We start from the raw sequence: 16,741 nt of genomic DNA, 5'->3' as shown, positions 1-16,741 counted from the left end.
TGTTTGCGGAGGGTAAGGGCTGGGTGGAGAAAGGGGAATTGGGTGGAGGTTCTGCATCTTCTCTAAAAACCCCTGGTTTCCTTTCACCCTCCCTGACAGAGAGGCGGAGGGCTTTCTCTCAAATTATCATTTCCAGGCCTTGCTAACCACATTCTATTTAAAGCTGTCTTATACGGGGAGGGATTAAAAAGGGTGCTGGAGGTGGAGACCAAACCCGGGAGGCCCTTTCCCGCTGGGGTTTGGGGAAGCTGCCCTGAAGCCTCCCAGCGGATTCCCATACCCTGTGACCCTTCATGCTCTTCATTTCCTTCTTAATCTCACTGCAGCTTGTAATCATACATTCTCTGGTTTGATTTATTTTTTTGGTAAAGTCCCTCTCGCTCCCCCAGCTCTGAGCTCCGGGATGGCGGGACAAGGTGTGTCCTGTTCACCACTGTGTTCTCACCACAGAGCTGGCACTCGGAGTATATGTTTGAATGAATGAGTGAAAATGACCTGGATGTCCATGACACAGGTATCAGGTGTCCTTTCTACCATATATCTCTGCCCCCACGTGTCTCCATTTCCTTGAGCTGGACTGATCTATATCATCAACAATAGCCTTCCTTACAAGAGTTAGTTCTAAGGTTCTGGTGAGGAGGTGGCATGTGGAGCAGGTGCTCTTCTAGTCTCAGTCTAGATAGTAGCACTCCTGTCCAAAGGCGCTGAGTGGTGGCCTTGCCAGTCCAGGAAGGGGAGGGTGCCTGAGGTTCATGGTCACCTCCAGGCACTTGTGGGGAGGCAGAAGGCGCTGGGCCTACAACAGGTGGGGGGAGGGCAGGCCTGAGTGTCCTAGCTCTGCAGATCATCTACCTTTGGCCCTCAATGTCTCCCCTGTGCTTTACCAGGGAATTCTTTACCCTATCTGAGATTCCTACTGCAAGATGCCTATGTCCTTGGTAAGAAAACAGAACAGGTGGAGAAATAGAGGGCAGAGGAGGGGGAAGAGGTGAGGGCTCTTAGTTGCTCACCTGGCCAGGAGAGGAGCAAGATTCACTGAAGTTTTATGATTTTCCAAATCATGTTCATACATCAATTGTCATATGAGCTAATAGGTGGGCACAGGCTCCTAGCGGGTTGAGCAGAGACGTCCTTGAATGCCATACAACCACCTTTTCTCCATATTTGTACCCATCTCATCACTGACAGTAAACCGGCTCTGGTGAGTGAGCCATACCACACTCCTGGGCTCCTGGGGGAAGAAACCTTGAACCCCACAATACCCACTGGTTCCAGCCCCACCTTGGGAAATGTTTTCATCATCTCACGGGCCACCCTGAACTGACTCCCAAGGCAAAAGGTCCCCAAGAGAAGGGGAGCTTTCTACCATATATCTCTGCCCCAGGGTGTCTACATTTCTAACAAAAGGTATGCTCTGGTGTGTTTTGTGAAGGCCCATCTCAAATACAGTTGTGAATTCACACGGACCATCTGAGCAGGTGTATGTGGAGTGTGAATACATGCGTGCAAGATGGTTCTTATACAAAGACATTGTGACTAGAAATTGGGGGAAGAAGGACCTACCTGCTGGTACTCTAGGACAGCGATTTTCAACCTCTGTCATCTCATGGCACACATAAACTAATCACTAAAATTCTGCAGCCCACCAAAAAATATATTTTTTGCTGATCTGACAAAAAAAAATAGGTGCGATTTTGATTCGTCCACATTGGCTGGCTGTTGTTGTGTTGGCTGTTGTCCTTTTGTTTTCACTTGAGAACCTAAGGGAAAAGAGGGCAGTGACCCTGACTCAATAGTCAGGTATGGCATGTTTTAACAGTTCTGTCGCACACCCACTGAAAATCGCTGCCCTAGGAACTATCTGAGTGGCACTTTTTCAGGGGGTGATGGTAGCAAAAAATATGAGCCCCAGTGAGTCTACCCTGTTACTCTGGGCAAGGCTATTTCTTTATCTGTGACTTGGGCATAGTGTCCCCACCCCGGCGGGTGTGAAGTGACATGTCCATAGCCCAGAACATAATAAAGTCTCAATAAATGGTAGTCATTATCACGTCACTGTTAGCGTTCAAAGGCTAGAAACATGCAGGCCTTTAAGGGTGTATGGTTTAACATCCGAACTTCACAGCAGCAGAGTAGTCGAAGGGAGAGCATCGCGGCTCTGTTTCATAAAGGCAGGTTTAAAATTACAAAGTAAAGAGCGGAAGGTAAGGTTTCACACCACTTTGCGAAGCCAGTTGTCTCTCTCCTCGGAAGAGGGGAGATGGAGGAACACGTGAGTTATGTAGTCAACACCGGGAAGAATGCCTGGATTTATAGGGGAAGCACTGCGGTAGCTGGTCTCTACATCGCTGGCGTCCCGCTCTGCCATTCCGGGAATTCTGCGGGCACTTTGTTGTGCTCAAAAATGTTGTTTTTCTTTACAGATAAATTTCAAATTGCTTTTCTCTCTTAACTAACATCTATACTTAGTTATCACAGACTTGAGAGAAACTAATGATATCTTACACTAACGCTAGGATTGAATTACCTTCTCTTAATTAGGAGTTTCTAAATCACCTTGATCCCCTTGGAGAAAAGGCTCAATATAAATGCACAGTAATAAAAGTGGTACTATATTTAATTCAAATTGTATCTTTTGAAATTTAATTAATTTAGTAATAATAGTTTTAAATGAGCATGTCAGAACTCTAAATGGTCCTTGGAGACTTCAAAGAGTCAATGTAGCATCATGAAGTTTCTAACCTGCTCTCTGGAAGTAGCTCGCTCACTAAATAATTGGGTTTAACAAGTTCAAGTTCCCCTTTCTTCCTGCAGGGTTGATTCAGGCCAGGTTTTCAGCCATTCTCGTCAGTTCTTTGGAGACAATCCCTTCCATCCAAGATGTAGCCTCTGCACCCGCTGCCTTTACAACTTCCAGGGCCTGGGGAGTCACTGGCCCTTCTTCCCTCCTACCAGGCATTTACTGGAGGCACAAGTGAATGAGTGGCTGGCCGTAGACAACATTCCCACTGGACTGCGCCTGGCTGTCCAGAGGCCCAGCTGAAAGTTCCTTTCCAAGTTGCTATGTCCCTCACTTATCACTTCCTACTCCCGTAACCATGGAGGATACTTGAATGAAAGGTGCCATCGGAGATGGTATGAGGATGTCATGTAAGCACATCATTGTTACAGGTTAGGAAGAAGAAAAGCATTTTAGAGTGTAAGAGGCTGGAGCGGTCAAAGGCCCCAGGGAGGGCGGGTTTGTGTGAGCACGTTCAACAGGTGACCATGGAGCAAACTTACTGCCTGTCTAGTGTGGGAGAGCTGCATGCAGCTTCCCACAGGGATCACATGGAAAATGACATGTGGCACACCACCTGCTTCCCTGAGGTGACTCCTGGTCGTATGAGGTGGATCATAAAACGGAGAAATAACAAGATTATTACAGTTAAGTGCACGTGAACCTACTGTATTCCTGCGCTTCACACAGAAAAGCACTGCATGATATATTACTACAGGAACTGGTAGGAGTTATATAGTTTTTCTGGATAGTTTTATAATTGCAGTGGAGTTCCTTTTTAGGGTAGTTTAGGTTCTGGTTGGTTTTTTTTTCTTCAATGATTTTTGTTTTTTTTTCTGAATATTGTATTGTACAAGACCAGATCCAGTACAAAAACAACCACAATTCTATTCAGCTGTTGGAAATTCTGGGTACTTTGTGAAACTAAAACTATTCAACAATTTTAAAACTTTTGCCAACAATTTATAGTAGGATGAATATTTTAAACCTGTACATTGACTTCAAAATTAATCTTTTTATAATAGGAACTGCTGGTTTTTCCAGAGCCCCTTTCTATTTCCCCCTATTTAAATGTACTTGGGAACATACAGAGGCTTTTAATAGTGCTAAATCCCAATTAATCTAGAAATGTGAGTGAATAGGAGTTTGGTCATGGCTTTATAGTTTATTCAGTTGTCTGCATAAAATAAAAAGTCCTTATCTGATTTAAAATTTCTTAACTTATTTAAAAATTTATCTTTGGATAATATAAATCACCATAGTTCATTCCCTGTTTTGATGTCTCTAAATTCTGCCTCTGTGATTTTGTCTTGTTTTTTCTTTTATTTCTCTACCGGGTGTCCTCCCTCCACCCCCAATTTCCTCCTTGAGGTGTTTTCTCATCTCTGCTCCTTTCTCCTCTCTTCTTGCCTAGCAAATGTGTGTTACTAAGGACTTCTAGTGGCTAAGGCTGGAAGTGCCTCTCAGAAACACCCACCAGTGGAAACTTTCCGTCCATTCAGTATGCACTGGGTGCCAAAGCAGCTGGTAGAGAGTAAGAACCTAAGGAAATCTGGTGTTCTGACTAGGTGATATTGTTTATTTTTGTGACTTTTGTACTGAATCCAAATGGTTATTGAGGTGAGAACAAGAGAAAGCTATATTACTCTCTGTATAATTAGCATAATGTCTTCATCTTTACATGGTGATTCTCCTCAGAAATTGCACTTGAATTAAACTTGAAGTTTGCTCTGTGAAATGCAGCCCTTTCCAAGTGTATTAATATGGTAATATACTAATTTAGAGTGAGAAATTATAGATGGAGACATTGTGGTGGAGGAGGCTTTTTGTCATGTGAAAATTCAACTAGACACCTACAGATGAGATCGGATGGTGCTTTACGGGATTGTTCTGAAACTTAGTGCATAAGAGATTTAGATTGCATCAGTGTTTAGAGAAAAGTTATGTAACAGGAGAGCCACATTCATCCCATAGGTGCGTAGCACCCTGACTCCGAAGTGAACTTTATGAGAAGTTAGAGCATACTGAAAAGCTAGAGAATTCTTAGCTTCCTGAATGTGGACCCTGGGTCACTTGTAACTCATAATTCACTCCAGATTTCTGTAGCACTTGGCATCTATTTTTTGGCAAGAAATGATTGTTAAAATAGTTGAATACAGTGTTGAGGCAGGCTTATATTATGCCAAAACCGTACTTAGGTTGAATATGATAGAAACTGAGAGTTCATACTTCACAAGAAAGATTTTGAAATATTCTCCCCTTTATCGTCAGTTCTGTTACAACACTTGTTTTGAAAATGCAAATTTGTTAGAATGATTGACACATTAGTGAACAGTTTTAGACTAAGGCAAATTTTGTGTTTCCTTATGCACAGCTTTGACCACAAGAAACACTAGTGAATGCAGAAAGCTGCACCTTGGTGAACGATATGCACACATTCACACCTCAGACGCCTAAACTACTTCGGTTCACCAGGTGTGTTAGGAGCTGCACCTGTCCACAGCTTGTGTTACAACTTTTCGTCAGATTTCAGATCACTCTCGTCTCCCACTTCACAGTAACTCACAAGCTGCAGCACTTCTGACACCCATTTCAACAAGCAAACTTCAGGTCTTTTTCAAGTGCCATATTTACTGCAGTGATTTTTGCATTTCTTAACTATGTAACATATCCAGAACTGTGGATATGTTAAATAGATAAATAGAACTGTGGATAAATAGAACTGTGTGCTATCACTTGTAGTTAGTTCCTGCCTTTGTTGAATGTGTCACTGCAAAAATTTTTAATGATGTGCCCCTGACCCCATTTTCCCCACAAACCTGCTTTTCTCGCGCAATTCTCTCCAGGGCACTGATTTTGAGGAACACGTGGGCTGTCGCATTATAGCAGAATGGTCAGGGCTACACACTACGTAACACCAGTTACATTCTCCGCAATTCCCAAGTCCAGAGCCCCTAATCCTGTGGACCCAGCCCCTTCCAGCAGCTCTCCTCACACATCTGTAAACGTTTAATACCCTGTCTCTGTCTTCCCCTCGGACCACTCCTGTGTCCCTTACACCGGTTTCCTTGGCCTGTCCATTGGCCTGACTCTGGAGCACCGCTGTGATGTTTTAATCTCAGTAATCTTTAAAATTCCTCCCTTGGAGATGGAGACCTTCTTTCTCTCAGTTTCAACCTCGGTGCAGAAGATTCTCAATCTCCCAATGCCAGAACCAAGCGTTCGCGCAGTGTCTGGTTGGTGCTGCAGGTTTTCCTCAAGGCTGCCCCACTGTAACCACCAGTGCAGCTCACCTAAGGCGGAACTCCACATCCTGAAGCAGTTACCGTGTTAAAGATACTTTGCAAACTGTGAAATGCTTTACAGCTGGTGGGTGGATTATAGTTTTTCTCATCTATCCAGTTTACCCTCAATGTCTTCCGCTCTTCCTTCTGCGCCCAGAGCGCATAAAATCACTCAGTCCTGTTTTGTTTGCCTGTTGTTCTTCCCTGCGTAACCTCTCAGTTCCATCCTTTCTTTCCCAGCCCCTCTTAGGCCTCCTACATCTCTCATACGTCAGCGGTGCCCTGCTGGCTGCCTTCCCCACCTTCACTTCTTCCCTCACCCTTTGTTCCTACTTCTGAAATTCCACTATGATCACAGAGCATCTCTGCTTAAAGTTGCAGTGCCATATCCCATTGAAACTAGATTGCATTTCCCCACCTTCCTCCAATATGAGTGGTCATGCCTGGAGAGCTTAATGATACTTTACGTTGATTCATATCCTGCCCCTTCCCCATCTCATGCCTGCAGTGGGGTCCCACATGATGTAACACCCAAATAAAATAAGCTCCTCCCTACATGTGTGTTAACAATTTAGTAGTGCTTTTTAAGCTGCCAGAGCGTTAGCTTTTTTCCATAATTTTTCTATTATGTAGGTTTTCCCTACGTCTAATTTGCATAGTGGAAAATGTGGAAGCACAAGTGAGATTTATGAGGAAACTAGGACAGGTTACTCAGGAAACAGTTTGTTATTTAGAAAGTGTTTTCATAGTGACCTTGCTGGAAGGGATGATGACCGCAGCTATTAATGACACAGCATACCTCGGCCCTGGAGGGTGACCAGCTCGCTGTGCTCCCCCACGCGGCCGACTGTGGCCTCAAACCTTCCACCTGCTCAAGACGGAAGGGGGGCTAGGCTTAATGGTAGCATGGGGCTGGGCAAAGACCCCCACAATGATGGGATTTCACACTCCAGTTCAAATAAGTGATTTTTATATTATTTTCAAGTATTAAAAGCTATGTTGTATTTTCCAGCAATAACTTTATAAATGGTTTCTCTTCTGTTAGTTCAACTTTGAGACGTTTTGCTGTATTTGGAAGGCTTAATGAAAGAAAATGTTACCTCTGAATTTCAGTGTTCCTGCATTTGATTCTAAAATTCTTCGCCCACACACTATTAACTATTGCTATATATATAAAGACAGTGCTCTTAACTCAGAGAAAAGTTACTTTCAAGAGCATAGAGAAAAAAACCACCATATCTTACAGATTCCTGAGGGAATTGTGTTCTTATTTTCTGTCCCATTCTGAACATTAGTAAACCAGCTCAATTTGTAAGGCTGTGTAGCACAAGGGCTGTGTGACAATATTCCAGTGACATTGAGCTTTAGAGACTGCCATGAAGATCCTTCTCATTAGCAGTAGAATACTATTTTGGATTGAATTAGTTTATCTTCTAAAGGCCTCAAACCTTGGTTCACATTTGCTGTTTTGTTATTCCTCTCTGACAATATTCCAGTGACATTGAGCTTTAGAGACTGCCATGAAGATCCTTCTCATTAGCAGTAGAATGCTATTTTGGATTGAATTAGTTTATCTTCTAAAGGCCTCAAACCTTGGTTCACATTTGCAGTTTTGTCATGATTGGCAAGTCCAACTTTGGTCCTCCCAGGGTCTTTCCTGTACTTGGTGGTACCCAAAGCCATACCTGCCAGCCTGCCACCTGGCCTTCGCTGTCAACCAAGGCCTGCCATGGACCGCCAAGACAGACTTAGAACTCTGGAGGTGTTCAGTGAGGACCAGGTGTACCATTTTCATAAGTCCGTTGGAAAGCTTGAGAATGATGCTCGATTTTCTGAGTTGGGGGAAATTCTTACCTGTTATGTGTCGCCCAGTCACAGAATCTATACAAAAGAACAAACCTTTTTTTTGCTATCAACCTATTCTCTTTTATACCAACTTTAGGACTTCTCAGACTAAGACTTTGAAACTTCACTAGAAGCAGCTACAGCCAAAGCAGCAGCATCCATGTGTTATGGGACAGGCAAAGGAAGGTCTTACGAGAGAGCCATTTTCTATCTGAAACTGAGTCAAAGTGGGAAAAATGTAGAATTTAGAAGATGCTATTACTTTTATTAAATTTATTTCACCCAAGGGCTTAAATTACTTTTGTAGTTATCAAAATCCGTACTCTCAGGATGAAAGGAGGTTTGACGTATTGCCCACAATCAAACATAAGATTCTTATGTAAAACCATAGACTTGCTCATTCTGAAAGCAGAATTTTCCAGTTTGATATGCAAATTTCAAAACAGAAAATAAAGAAGCAGTCTGTAGAAATCCAGTATATGAAATACATTAACACAGTAATTGTCCTCATAACACCTGTAAACAGAAAAGTTGGTCTTACACTAACATGGGGACTTATTTTCAAAACAGCATTCTTTTAAAAGACATTTCTGATTTCTTTCCAGGTTAATAAAATACTAATTTGAACTTTTACTTTGCCTTTACTTTCTGCTTTTCATCTTCTTGAGTCCTATATTAAAATCTTATATTAAAGCTGATAAAATCTATGTTAAACCCATAGTTTTTTTTCAAAAGAGTTATTAGTTTCAGAAATGTAGGAGGCACTGGCAACTAGACACTAAGGTAAATTCCATTAACAACAGGTCTATAAAAGCTTCTTGTACGTCGTAAACAGTGTGAGTGTCCACACGGTGAGTTACCAGGGCTGGCAGCGGGAGGTCTGAGTGCGGTGCCAAGACTCACATACCTATGCATTTAAAGGGGACTGATGGAGTTAAGCCATTTGCATTAGTGCAAATTATGCTTATAAAGCCAACCACTCTAATGAGCCTTTCATTGTATTGGCATATTAATGTGATATATGCAAAGAAAATAAGAAAACTTAAAGCAGTTGTCCCTTTGAGTCATCCCTTGATGCCCCCTCCCATCTGCTTTTGACTCATCTGAGATGCTTATGCTAGTAATTTTACATTAAATGATTTCTCTGCCATAATAATGAATTGTTAAGTGGAACCAAGTAAGTTGTTTATTGTCATTAGAAAAACGTTTTCCCAAAGTGCTTCATAGAAATTTTATTTAAAACAACAACTCTGGGTCAATATCAGTAAGTTGAGATAATACTGTTGTGCCACATTGTGTAGTATGGTCAACCCATGGTCGTTGGTGTCAATTCAGCACGAACAGGAACCCCCATTTGGGGGGTGCACTGAGGAAGGAAACTTTATTGCGTGCAAACAGCTCAGTTGTGACACAGCAAGGCTATTAGGAAGCCCTGGAGCCAGGCCTCTCTCTGTCTAGACAGCTCTGCTCTGCTCTGGCGAGACACCTTCATGTTTCATCTTCAGTGTTTCAGCTCCAGTGAGGGAAACACAGTCTTCAGTCTTTGGAAAGAAAGTCCAAAAGTGCCTTTTGGAAAGAAAAATGAGCTCTCTGAGCCAGAGGGGAACTGACTTATAAAGACAGAAGTCCCCACCCCTGGTTCCTCATGCAAAATGAGGGCTCTAAATTCTCACAGATTGGTTGGTGCAAAAGGCACTCTCCTGACTGGTCAGAATGGAGGTGCTCTGATTGGTTGGTGAAGATGTTGATGGGGCTACGTAGGTACACAGCTCCAACTGGCTAAGGAATGCCTCAGTCCTATTGGTTGAAATAGGATTCCAGGGACTACTTTGAGGGCTGGCCCAAATGGCAGAAACACAGTGTCGGGAGGCAGGTCAGTGCAGGAGGCAGGCAGCTTAGTGCAGGCTTCTCCTTGCATGGAGGCCCCTGTGTAGAAATGGCTGCTCGGCTCTGTTTTTAAAATTTGAGCCCAGTTAGTTACAAGAAGCCCTTCTGAGCAGGTATCTTCTTTCTCAGGGTCCATAGTACCTATCAGAAGTTATTAAATTTCCTTTTCCACACCTTTCTGGTTGGAGTGCCTTTCCTCGTCTTGTGCAATTGCCACTCATATGGCAAAGTCTGTCACGGTGCTGTGGAAAAAGCAGAGGTTCCGAGGTCAAATGGAATACCAGTTCCATTGATTATTAGTCCCTTTGTCCATAATACCAGGTGACCTTGAGAAAGATGCCTAACTCTCAGGTCTTCAGTGTTCGCATCTGTAAAACTAAACCCTAAATACCCACCTCACATGGATTTCATGAGCATTAAATGAATTAGAATGCAGCAAGTATGTGCTTGATGCAGAGGAGGCCTTGAATTGCTTCCGTTTTGATTTATCAGCACTTGTGCTATTTATAATCAGGACTTGCTATAAAGTAGCAGACCCAGACAGGGATTGGTCCCCACTGGATCTAATGACACCCCCATTATGTCCCTGCTGCGTCTGCAGTGCCATGTGCTCTCTACATTGAATCATAGCTGTCAGCTGAATGAAGCAAGACATCAGCCAGCTGGCAGGCAGGGAAGCCCATCACCTGGCCCTGCCCTCTCGGCCTGTGGGACCCTTCACCTAGTGTGTTTATTGGAAGGCGCTCACAGTCCAGAGCGTTTCCTTAAGAATAACTAGAGGGAGCATCTCACTCAAGAAGAACTTATGCAAATACTGCAAGAGTTGCAGGTGAATGAACTAATGCAATGGACAAGAAATACAAGCTGCCATACATTAGTTTAATTTATAAGTGTGCACCCTAACTATAAAACTATAAAGATATAAATTGACAGTTCCTCCTCCCAAAGGAAGTAGTAAAAACATTTAATAACAGCTATGGCAAAGAGAATCATCTATCCTAAGATCTGGCTATGTTTTCTCCTTGTGTTGTCTGAGTTCTGCTAGCTGTGTTCCTACTTTCTCCTAGGCTGTGCCCTCTGGGACTTCCCTGCGACACGATCTACAGATACCTGCTGCTGTTTACTTACAAACCCCAGGACTGGCTTTTCACTATGTCTCTATTCACACTGTTGCGTTAACCACCTTCATATTTTATATACTGCTCATAAGTAAGGGCAGGGTCGGGGGAGGAGGGCATGGTTTTTACTCCTATTACGAAGACAAGAACTCTTGTATCAAAGTCCAAGCCACAAATGGAACATCACTGTGGCTATCAGGACACCACCATTAAATACCCCACCAACCTGCCTTGGCTGTCACACCCAAAAGCACATGGGCTTCAATGACAGTGCAACATGTTATTGTGATTACTGTTTGCTCATGCCCCTGGGTCAACAACACTTCTCTTATTTATTGTCAGCACCAGTTCAGGGTCCCACTTAGAGGCCTCAGAAGATGATTGTCCCACGAACAGAGGACTGATCCTCCAAGTATTACAGAGTACAGGAGGCTGGTGAAGTTTGCTCTCCAGACCCTTGAAATAGATGTGCATGTCTTAAGCCTTGCGTGTATTGTACAACTGAAAGGTGCATAGCTATTTAACCTTGGGTGATAGTTTAATCTGGAAGATGCTTTCAAGAATAATCATGCAGTTTGTTGTTTCTCTGAGCTTCATCACACCAGGCTTTTCAAGTAAAACTAAAATTAGTGTTGGGTGTTTGAAACACTGCCAGTGACTATGTGAAAGGAAGTCATACTCATCTAGCTAATTTTGGGATACTAGAAAATGCCAGGCCCCTGAATAAATGAGTCAGCTGTGACATCAGCCATCACAAGGATCTTCGTTGTACCAGTCCCATGCATTCTTTCATTTAATCCTCACAACATTATCAGGGTCATGTCTTTTATTAAACTCATTTTACTGGCAAGAAACTTTGGTTCCATGACTTTTAATATCTTGTCCTTGGTGACAAAGCTAATGAACAGCAGAACCAGGATTTGAACTCATATAAGCCCGTGCGCTTCCTGCTCCTGCGCCACCCCTAGTATGAATCTGTTTTGAACACCTTCCTCCCCCACAGATTGTCTATGTGCACGAGTCTGTGCTTCATGCTGCTGTTTGGTTTTCCTCTCTTCTTCCTGTTATTGCTCCTGCCCTGCCCACTTGTTTCATGACCAGGTTCATTTCATTGCTTGTATTTTTTTTCCTTTTTTCTGTTCGAATGATGGGGGCATGGTTGGCCACTTCTTTGATAGTGAGCTGCGACAGCCACCATCCTTGCTTGAAGAAGTCCTTGCTTCCTCATCTATCTCATTTGGCTTGACATCAAAGCTGAAAAAGGTTACTGATGACGGGATGAACCTTCTCAGTGTGCGAATTATATAACAGTACAAATGACTTTATATCACTATAATTGAGTTCTTAACTATTCATTTTTATCACTGCCTGTTAAATATGTCAAGCTAGAATATTTTAATTTACAGGAATGACTCAGATCTTGAAGAATGAATGTGAAAACACTGAATTACAAACTACAAGCCCTGCCACAAGGCTGTGAACTCCTTGAAGTTGGGCTTCATCCTGTAGGTCACTGTGTCCCTAGTTCCTACGCAGGGGCTGTCTATAGTAGGCCTCCCTTGAAAAATGAATGAATCCGTAAATGAGCACCTGCTTTGGCCTTCAAACCTTTGGATGTTTCCTATAATTTTCTTAGAACAGCAGAAGTTGATAGATGCTGTATGACTCACTTTAAGAATCTGGTGCACTTCTTAAGAGGCATGTTGATTATGCTTTAGTTTAAATAAGTAATTAATCAAAATATGGTGTTCTTTGAGTTATACAAATAATCCGACCTACATATATTTCATTTCTGTAAAGTAATTACTATGGCAGCCAGTGATAAATACCATAAAGAACAACAAGGCAGAATTTTAAAAAATGAAGAATGATGGATTGGTATTTGTTATTCAGAATGGTCATGTAAAATAGATGAGTAATATTATAATGCAAAATATTTGGACATTTAAATACAAAAGTTAGACTCTGCACTTAAGGTAAGCATTAATAATCATACCCATTTGAGCCAGGAGAGCTGCATCTGTCTATCCCATTTTCATAGTAATTTTAGAACCAAAAACATTACTTCAAACAGATCTTGCCCCAGCATTTTGGTGAGTAAAATAATTAATCAGTTGTGCCCTGAGACTTTTTCTTATTCAAGCTTGGCTCTTAAAACAAGCACATGAAATTTGGAACAAGAACTCAAAATTGAAATATTAAAATCATTGATAGGAATATTAAAAATATATCATTAGTGATGGATCAAATAATAGCCGCTTTTTATGCTCATTGTTTTAAACTAATCTTCAGATGAAGGCATTTTGGCTGAAAAGAGTAAGGTGTGTAGGTATTGAAGCTCTCTATAAGGTGATATTAAAATAAATGACTGAAAATATGATTTAAAACACTCTGTACACATACATAGGTGTAGCTTTCCACACTGAAATGAACTCAGTTGAGTACTTAGGGTTCAAATTCAGTGTTGTATAAGGCTAACTGTACCTGAAACCATACTCACAGTCTTGTTGAAACCTCTTCATGGCGATGCACGGTTTTATCATTTTCCACGTACACATTTGAAGTTGAGTCATGAGATAAAAGAGCCTCTGCCTGATTTGAGGGGAAGAGCCTCATGCACATGCTGCAGGTGTATGTGTTGCTGTCAGGTGTAACCCCATGTCCGGACATTCCCTTTGCAGATGATCCAGTCCCTCAAGGCCTTGATTGAAAATGCAGATGCTGTGTATGAAAAGATTGTACATTGTCAGAAGGCAGGTAAGCAAAAGTTTGTTGTTTCTTTAAAATAAATTTAGTAGCATCATATACAAGGGCGGGAACGCAAAATCCCAGAATTATCTTCTGGAGGCCTGGGCCCTAGTAGTACAGGCTCCTCCCAATAGGTAAGTGTTCTTGGAACCCATCTGTCTCCGTGTGCCAGTTGGTGTTTTTATGAGAGGCTGCATTCGGCTTCAGTGAATTTTTTTGAAGACTCTTTCAACACATCCCGCCCACTTCTTGATGGGTGATTGACAAGCGCACCTGCCCACTCCAAGCTGCGTGTTGAGCAGTTTTTGACCAAAACCAGCATGACCCCCATGTCCCACCCTCCCTATTCACCCAGTCTTGCCCTGAGCTACTTTTTTTTTTGTTTCCCCGATGAAAAAAGTCCTCAAAGGGAAACGTTTTGCCATTGTGGAAGAGGTGAAACGAAAAACAGCAAAACACTAACTAATAGGCATCAGGATTGAGGAGTTCAAAAACTGTTTTGAGCAGTGGAAGAAAGTCTCAGTAGGTGTATTGCATCAGATGGAGAGCACTTTGAAGGTGACTGAAGATTAAACATGTAAGAATACATACACAATTTTTTATAAATAAATTCTGGGTTTTTGAGGGTTCCCCCCTCGTATTTTCCCTCTAAGCTACTCCATCCTATTCATACTATGTCAAGAATCAAGAAAACCAGATACCAAAATTATTTTTCCATAGCTAAAGAAAATACTGATTACTGGTTCTTAAGCCTGGATAACAAGCCACCCAGGGCCAGGGAGGTGAGGAGGATGGGTGTCTTTTAAAACATATTGACATTAGTCTGGACTGCGGCTTAAGAATTCATAGCTTTTGAAAGCTCCCTGGTTTCTCTAATGACCAGGCAAATTGAAAACCTCCTCACTAATCTCTTCTTGGTGTAATGTGACTTTTTAGCACATGGTAGGGAGGGTGAGGCTTAAGCAGAGAATCAGTTCTTAGAAAGGAGAATGGGCACCAGTAACAACCTCTTAACACTTTTTAATGCACTGACATTTTCAAATGCCTATGAATTCATTAATTTAACATCCAAATGTTATACTAGATTATAAAATTCTACTTACATAAACAACCATCTAATTAATTTTAGCTGTGATAAAACCAAAAAGTCAAGTGTTCTGCATTCTAATAAGAACAGACAAAATGGAGTTCTTTCAATTTTCAAATTTTGTTTGAGTATGAATTTGGAAGATTTTAATATGGAGATTTGTAATTCATAAATAAAAATATCTGTCCTTAATTTCTAAGGTTTTTGGTTGATGTTCTTTAAAATCAAGACACTTTAACTATTACCTAGCCTGAAAAGAAACCCTCTCATATCAGAATAAACTTCTTTAAAATAGATTAAAAATAAGGATATGTGTGACAGTTGGTTTTTTGTTTTTGTTTTTTTGTGTGTGTTTATTGAAGGAATATACATATTAGCGACTAATGAACAAATAAAAATTCTCATCTTGTTTTACTCATTTTGTTAGCAAAACATTATTCACAAAGTGATCTTTTTACTTCTGGGGTGATATTCCCTACAACCAGACCTCAGAGAAATTACTTTGAACACCATTTTTATCATGACACTACCCTACACAAAGTCTTCTAGTAGCTCACTAGAGTCTGTGGTATTAAATTTAAGATTCTAACTTCCCACGCAAGGTCATGTACCTACCGGTCCACCTGTTTCGACAGTGTCATATAAAATTCATTAATTAAATCATCTGTTCATTTAGTAACTATCTTTTGAGCTTCCATTATGCATAAGGTACTTGTAAGAAGTACTTGCTTATCAAAAATAAACAAAATTGGTTTTGCCTTCTAGAACCTTGCAATTGAACCAGAGATAAGAAATTAATCACACACAGTTGAATGTGTTGAGTTGAATGTGTGTCACTCAGGAGTCTGAACTCAGTTTGTGGGGCAATGGGAGCCATTGGTTTGTTTTGCAGAATGGGAGAGAGATTGAGCTTTAACATGATGATCACAATAGCTGTGAGCAGAGAATTTTCATGGGCGGAACCCGATTAGGGGGCTACTGGGAGCAGTGAGGAAGGAAAGGAAGTGACAGTGTCCATCCAGCCTGGCCTTTGGGCTGCCCTTCTTCATTCCTTGTGAGTTTCCATTTAGCCGGGTTTTCGCAAGCCATCCCTCTGGTGAGACTTCTGTCTCCCTCCTCTCTGCCAACCTGACTTTTCTTCTTGTTGTCTCAACAGTCTTCCAGGAGACCTTTTAGGATTCTTGGTTTTATGTTACCTAACCATTCTGTTCAGCCTTCCAGCTGATAGAGCCTCTTCAGTTATTGTGTATTTTATTAATGTACACCACCTTCCAAACAGGATAGCACCTCCCATGGCACTCGGTTTGCATATTGAGTTACTCTCTGGACTTTACCTATGACATCTGTTCTAACATTTTGCTCAAATATTAACTGACTAAGTGTGATTTGACTTTTATTAAGTATTCAATTCTATTATTGCTGTGAGAATTAGGGACTACTAGAATTTGAAACTGCATTTATTAGAAAAAAGAACTTCATTAATGGACATTTTGTCAATTCTTTGCCACTTCATTGGTTAATGAAGTTTGATAATTTCTAACATAATGTAGCTTTATGTTGTTCTTCTATTTTATTTTAGTAAGGGATGTATTTGCTTGTATTTAAAAACTGAAGAGTCTTCTCTGTTAAGGATTTTTGCTTGGGAGGCAGGGCAGAGAAAAACCACCATGTAATGGTTTGTGTTGGGAAACGCCCTGTCTGATTTCAGGAACTGTAACCCTGCCAACAGGCTGGAGGGCCCCAAGGCTGTAAATAATCAGGAAAGCCTTGGAGAAACAGGCCACTGAGGAGACGTAACCTGTCCCCACTGGCAGGGGCATAGCTTCTGCCTCTCTGGTTTGCCCTGTGGTGGTCACTTGTTGATGACAGGTAAGACCCCTCAATGGAGGGGCGACCTAAGACAAACATTGACCAGTATGGGAAGCAGACAAGAAATGGTGGACACAGAGAAAGGCCAGAAAGGCCTGCACCCCTCAGCTCAGCTTGGACATGG

At 41.7% G+C, this 16,741-nt stretch overlaps 1 protein-coding gene across 2 annotated transcripts in view; it reads left to right on the top strand.

The window, feature by feature from the left end:
• PLCL2 (phospholipase C like 2) overlaps window positions 1-16,741 on the top strand; it is a 158,187-nt gene that overhangs the window by 107,073 nt on the left and 34,373 nt on the right. For both annotated transcript variants that reach the window (XM_054595503.1, XM_054595504.1), the window contains exon 4: window positions 13,595-13,670. In XM_054595503.1, coding sequence (XP_054451478.1) covers window positions 13,595-13,670 — 76 coding nt within the window. The remainder of the gene's footprint in view (window positions 1-13,594; window positions 13,671-16,741) is intronic.

The sequence above is a fragment of the Pteronotus mesoamericanus genome, unplaced genomic scaffold, assembly GCF_021234165.1.
Source record: "Pteronotus mesoamericanus isolate MK-2021 breed Mesoamerican mustached bat unplaced genomic scaffold, CSHL_Meso_final scaffold_54, whole genome shotgun sequence".
In the NCBI taxonomy this organism is placed as follows: Eukaryota; Metazoa; Chordata; class Mammalia; order Chiroptera; family Mormoopidae; genus Pteronotus; species Pteronotus mesoamericanus.
Note: the sequence above shows the minus strand (reverse complement) of the source record. Positions and strands in the feature narration are given on the sequence as shown.